At 45.0% G+C, this 6,000-nt stretch overlaps 1 protein-coding gene across 8 annotated transcripts in view; it reads left to right on the top strand.

Moving 5' to 3' along the window:
* The first annotated feature begins 284 nt into the window (after nt 1-284).
* Nucleotides 285-6,000, top strand: part of CFAP65 (cilia and flagella associated protein 65) — a 36,564-nt gene continuing 30,848 nt past the window's right edge. For 4 of the 8 annotated variants that reach the window (XR_008381340.1, XM_053598234.1, XM_053598233.1 and 1 more), the window contains exon 1: nt 3,747-4,191. Coding sequence is in view for 7 of the 8 variants with exons in the window: in XM_053598234.1 (XP_053454209.1) it covers nt 3,827-4,191 (365 nt within the window). In the remaining variant the exon portion in view is untranslated. Of the gene's footprint in view, nt 360-1,644; nt 2,242-3,746; nt 4,192-6,000 lie in introns of those variants that run through there. The other 4 variants (XM_053598230.1, XM_053598232.1, XM_053598229.1 and 1 more) reach the window with 4 other exon arrangements.

The following is a 6,000-nucleotide window of genomic DNA, read 5'->3' as shown; positions in this document are numbered from 1 at the left end:
GACACCCATTCCCATGCCAAGTCCACCGAGTAGCTTCCTGTGAATTTGGCTGTCAATTAAAGTTGCTGGGAAGTTACAATAACTAGGTAACTCTATATACCATATCATGACTGGAGAAGCACGCAGTTACTACTGACAGAGAAATTCCGAGAATTAAAACAGAATATAGGGAGTAAACCCGGGCAGCTCATTCGCTTTTTATGATTCTTGACTCATTCGGACTGCCGTCGTTGTCGTGGGATACCAGAAGACGCCGTGTCCTGTGCGTCCTGTATCTATGGAAACGACAATATGGCGACGGTGTGCGTTCTGAGCGTTGGTCCCAGGATCCCGGGGAGCCGCGCAAGTGGCCCAGGAAGGTAGGTGTCCGGGAGGCCCGCTTCTCCGGGAAGCAGTGCCCGGGGGTGGGGTTCCTCCAAGCCCTTCAGAGACCCTCGTGGGACTGAGACTTGGGCGAGATCAATCAAACTAAGGATCCCAAGGAGAAAGGAAACAACTTAAGCATATTTTGTCCCCCTTCTTCTTTACCTGTTTATTCCACTCTTCACAATGATCATTTTTTCCACGAGTCAGTCATCTTGGGAATTTTTAGGTCGGAAATTAGACGAATAAAGGAAGCTGATGATACATATTTTTTAAAGTACTCGAACTTAGAAAATTCTATTTAGAACAAAACAAAACAAAAAACCTCACTTGCCCAGTCTCTTCAGAGTGATTGCAGATGTGTGAATCTTTTGGAAGAGTAGCGCAGGCTGGTATGTAAATTGTGATTGCTAACTTCAATAACATAGGTATGTTTAGTGCTTTTTCCAATCCTCTATTTCATTCAAGCTTCACATCAGCTTTGTGAAATAGTCAGGACAACTCTCATTTTACAGGTGAAGAGACTTGAGGTTTGGGGAGATAGAGAAACTAGCCTCTCTGGACAGTCTGAGGAGATGCTGGCACCCAGCTTCCTTTGCATAAGACCAGTGCTTGGCTGAAAGTTTAAAAATTTTAAATTACATGTGTGGCTTGCATTCTATTTTGGAGGGTAGTGCCATGTTCAGTGATCTCATGAATGAGAACTCCACATCCGTATAAAGGAAAGTTATAGCCGAACCTTTCAAAATGGATCATTGAAGAGTCTGCAACCCCCTTCCACATGTGCCTGAACAGAGTTGACCTTAGTTTTGGTGTTCGAGTGTGAAAATTGCTATTCTTTTATACAGGTTACAGAGTCATACTTGGGTGTGTGTACTAAAGGATCTAGCTAAAAGAGAAGGAATTTGAGGTGATGAAGGAGCCAGAGCAAGTCTGAGACCCTTTGTGTCTCTTAGAGCAGAGCCAAGCACAGTGTTGAACATTTGATGAATGCTGTGGATGCTCTTCCTGAAAAAGACATATACATGCATTCGACATCTTGCATATAATTTGCATATAATGTTTTCATATGTGTCACTTGTATTTGTATATAATTTGAGCTTTAGTTTATCTGGGAATCCCTCTGCTCTAGACTGAGTCATTTATCCTTGGATTGATTTATTATTTCAATCAAACCTTAAACCTGGACTACAGGTTGTACACTGGCAGAGAAAACCCAGAAGCCCAAAAACCTGCCAGTCTCCTTTGCCTCTTCTTTCCCCCTTACTCCTCTTCCCCCAGGAGGTAAGACACGTTCAGAAGAAGCAAGTGGAAAGCAAAAGCCAGATAAAGGCAAGGCGTGTGCTTCAGTGGCACCCACAAGCTTGCTGAGAAATGCCCAGTGTGGCTGTGAAGGGGCATGGCCCAGTGGACCTTATCTTCAAGTCCTCTTTCAAGTGCCTTTCGTGAATGGTGAGTCCCCGGGCTCCCAGGAAAAACTCTGGATCTTATGCCCATTCGTATTCTTCAGGGTGCTGCCTCATACCTGTTGCCAGACCTGGGGATCAGGACCTTTCCTCCATGACAGTGATGGCCACAGTGCATCTCCTCCATCATTCTCTCTTTCTCATGTCCCCCCTGTCTTCTCTCTGCTCTCTCCCCAGCTCTGAACTCACACCTGGACCTAGCAGGAACTACTGGTTTAGTAAGAGGGCTCCCTGGAGCATCCCCAGGTGAACAATGCTCACTCAGACCCCAAGCCCCATGACGCCACCCGTGGACAATGGGGACTACACCATGAACTCCGGCGCATCCTGTCTGAGTACCAGCACAGTGGCCATCCCCTCTGCCAACAGCAGCAGCGCAATCAGGAGTGCCTGCAGCAGCGTCAGTGCCCGGGTGGGGACACAGCCAGGGTGGGCGGGGCCTGGTGTGGCAGAGTGGTGGGATAGAAATCTGAGAGGCCTTGACTCTCCCCTGTGTGCCCAAGCACTGTCCCCTGTATAGATAGGGCAGCAAGCACGCTGAGTGCTGGAAGCAGTAGGCTCACCGGGAGGCCCCCGGGAGCTCCAGAGAGAAGTAAGTTCTCTCTTTCCTCACAAAGCTCTTCTGGCCTTGACCCCTAGAACTGTGTTTGACTGATGTATGGACAGCGTTTACTTCTGGCGACTTTTGTGGTTCTCTCTGTGGTGCAGCTGTCCAGGATGTGACTATGGGATGTGACTTTGTATTCCACACATGTATGTCTGTGTTGTGGGTGGGTGGCACATGCCTCCTTAGATGTGATGGTGGCTTCACTTGCCTCCTGGTGGCCTGAGGATTTTGTGTTGGAAAACATCTCACTCCACGCTGTTCTGGGCCTGTTTGCTCTCAGATTCACTCACTGCCCTTTTCTGCTCTGCTCTCCTCTGAGCTGACAGATTGGAAGGCAGAAGGCACAAGCCAGGGCATTTCTCTTCCCCTCTTTCCTCTTTTGACAGTGGTTCTGTCAGCAGCTGCATCTTCCCTGTGGCTCCAGTTCCCACCAGACAGACCTCGGGGCTCTAACACTACAGACCACTACTTCCCCTAAGTTAGGCGTGGAGGAAGCAGGTTGATGTTCTAATTCCTGGGTTCCTTTCCTGGCCCGACTTGTGCATTTAATTCAATACTTTAAAGAGTGGCTTCTGTTTTCCTGATTGGACCCTGACTGATATTTGTAGTAAATTACTCTACCTCACCAATGTCACCTGTCCTCCACCGGTAACTTGGGAAAGAACATACTGTATTGGCAATCTGACATGCTCTGTAAATATTGAAACTGAGGATGTAAGCTCCAAGAGAGAATGGATTTGTCAGCTTTGTTCACCACTGTAGCCCCCGTCCTTAGCACGGCATGTATTGCATAATAGGTCATCAGCAAATATGTGTTGAATGGGTGACTAGAGCCTTGTGTTATGCAGCAACATAAAGGCCACACGTAGTCAAAGGTAAATTAAAATGCCAATGAGTTGAGCAGTCATAGCAGTGCCCGTGGAAGGAAAAGACACTGACCCCCAAGGGGCTTCTCTGTTCCCCTTTCTCTCCACAAAGATGGGACTGTGGATCAGCTTATGAAAGGATTTTCCATTATAGACAAGGAGACACTAGCTCATTCATCGTGGGGCCCCAAAGTCAGGGTATGAGTGGAGGTTGATTACAGGCACGTTGGCTCCTTCCTGTGCTCCACTAGCCAGTTGAGGGTGGGGAGGAGATGGTGGAGAGTGTCCCTGTGGTCTGAAAAAGTGTCTGGGATAGACCACTCCAGGAGAGTGGAGAGGGAAGATGGGGGAGGGGTGGGGGAGGATTTGAGGGAGGGGTATCTCAGTGTGCACTGAGGAATACAGCAGGTCAGCTAACACTGAATTTCTGTGCTAGATGGAATGGTTGGGTGGTGTGGTCCAGGGAAGGCTTCAAGAGTTGAGGCTATAGTTGGAAAATCATTCCAGTGACCTCAGAATAAGTGATGTCTGACTCCAGGGCCTGCCTGCTCCTCACTTTCTCTCTCCAGGCCATCACTCAGGCAAGGGGTGGTGCAATTCATTGCTTTCTGGAGATGGGGAGATCTTTGCCTGTCCACTGGGTCTTTGCATCCCACTCCACTAATGCATCTTTTATTCTCCCCTTTCCCCTGCCACCTGAACAGCCAACCAGCTCCACAGACGTGCAAAGGTTCCTCCAAAGAAAGCAAGACATAGTGAAGAAGAGGGTCATCTGGGGCATTGAGGTGGCCGAGGAGCTGCATTGGAAAGGCTGGGAGTTGGGGAAAGAGACAACAAGGAACCTGATTCTGAAAAATCTATCCTTGAAAACCCAGAAGATGACATACAGGTATCAGTATGAGGACCAGGAATCCAACTCCGAAAAACCCAACCCCCCCAAAGCAGGCTCCCTTTTTTTTTTTTTGAGACAGAGTCTCACTATGTCCCACTCGGTAGAGTGCCCTGGCGTCACAGGTCACAGCAACCTCAGACTCTTAGGCTTAAGTGATTCTCTTGCCTCAGCCTCCCAAGGAGCTGGGACTACAGGTGCCCGCCATAACGCCTGGCTACTTTTTGGTTGTAGTTGTCATTGTTGTTTGGCGGGCTTGGGCTGGGTTCAAACTCATCAGCTCCAGTGTATGTGGCTGGCGCCCTAGCCACTGAGCTACAGGTGCCAAGCCAGCAGGCTCCCTTTTAAGTATTTCTTCATACCTGTAATCTCAGCACTTTGGGAGGCCAAGGTGGGATTATTACTTGAGGCCAGGAGTTCAAGACCAGCCTGGGCAACAAAGCAAAACCCCATCTCTTAAAAAAAAATTTAAATAATAAAATAGTTTAAAACTTTTGGTATGTTGTATAAAAGCACATGAGTGTTTAAAATGTGCAGCTTGAAGAATTCTAGAAAGGGGAACCCATGTAACCGGATTAAGTCACAGAATAATGCTGGTGTCCGACCCTCCCCTATTGAAACACCCTCTGTACCCAGGGAGATAACCACTATCGTGAATTTTATGTAATGATTTTCTTGCTTTTCTCAAATAGATTTACCACGTATGTTTGCATCTCTAAATGATATACTTTAATTTTACCTTCTTATAAGCTTTATGTGCATAAAATTTACAAGCATATATTCTTTTGTGGTATGCTTTCATAACTCTTTTATCTTGCTCAATTATATTTGTAAGACTCAACCATATGCAGCTATGATATACCTTTTTCATTATGGAATAGCGTTCCAATGTATCCTTATACTATAATCCATTTATTCATTCTTATGTTAGGGATGTTTGGATTAGTGTTTCCAGTTTGGGACTGTTACCAACATTGATGTATACCTTCCCATTAGCACACGTATAAGAGTTTTCCTAGGGTATATACATGGGTGTAGAATTGTTGAGGCTTAGGACACGTGTATGTTCATGTTTTGTTGACAAACCAAAACTATTTTCCAAAGTACATGCATCTGTTTAGATGTTTACCTGCAGCGTTAGAGAGTTCTTATTTTTTCACGTTCTACCAATAATTGCTATAGTCAGGATTTAACATTTTTTGCCAATAATGGTAACCTGGTGTGGTTTTAACTTGGGTTTTTCTAATTACTGATTAATGAGGTTGATCGTCATTGACCATTTGCATTTTTTCATTTATGAAATTTATGTTCAAGTGTGTGCCCATTTTTCTATTAGAATGCCATTTCTTTTCTTTTTCTTTTTTGTATAAATTCTTAACTTGAGTACTAATCCTTTGTTAGTTATGTGTTGTGGCTATTTGCTCTCACCTTATGACCTGTCTTTACCTCTCTTTATTGTATCTTTTGAAGAATAGAGGTTCTTAATTTTAAAGGACTCAAACGTATCAATGTTTTTCTTTTATGATTGGTGCTTTTTTTGCACCTTGCCTAAGAAGTTCTTCTCTACATCTATCCCGGTCATAAAGATATTCCCCTATAGCAGTCTCTGAAGACTTTATAGTTTTGCCTTTCATATTTATATTTGTGTTTTATTTATGTGGAACTGGTTTTTGTGAATGATTTAAACTAGGGACCTGATGACATCTTTTCTCAATCAAATGTCCAGTTGTCTCAACATTACTTATTGACAAATTCATACTTTTTCTGATGATCTCCCATACTGTTGACATACAGCAAATGTACTGGGCT

This window comes from Nycticebus coucang, chromosome 7 (assembly GCF_027406575.1).
Source record: "Nycticebus coucang isolate mNycCou1 chromosome 7, mNycCou1.pri, whole genome shotgun sequence".
Taxonomy (NCBI): domain Eukaryota; kingdom Metazoa; phylum Chordata; class Mammalia; order Primates; family Lorisidae; genus Nycticebus; species Nycticebus coucang.
Note: the sequence above shows the minus strand (reverse complement) of the source record. Positions and strands in the feature narration are given on the sequence as shown.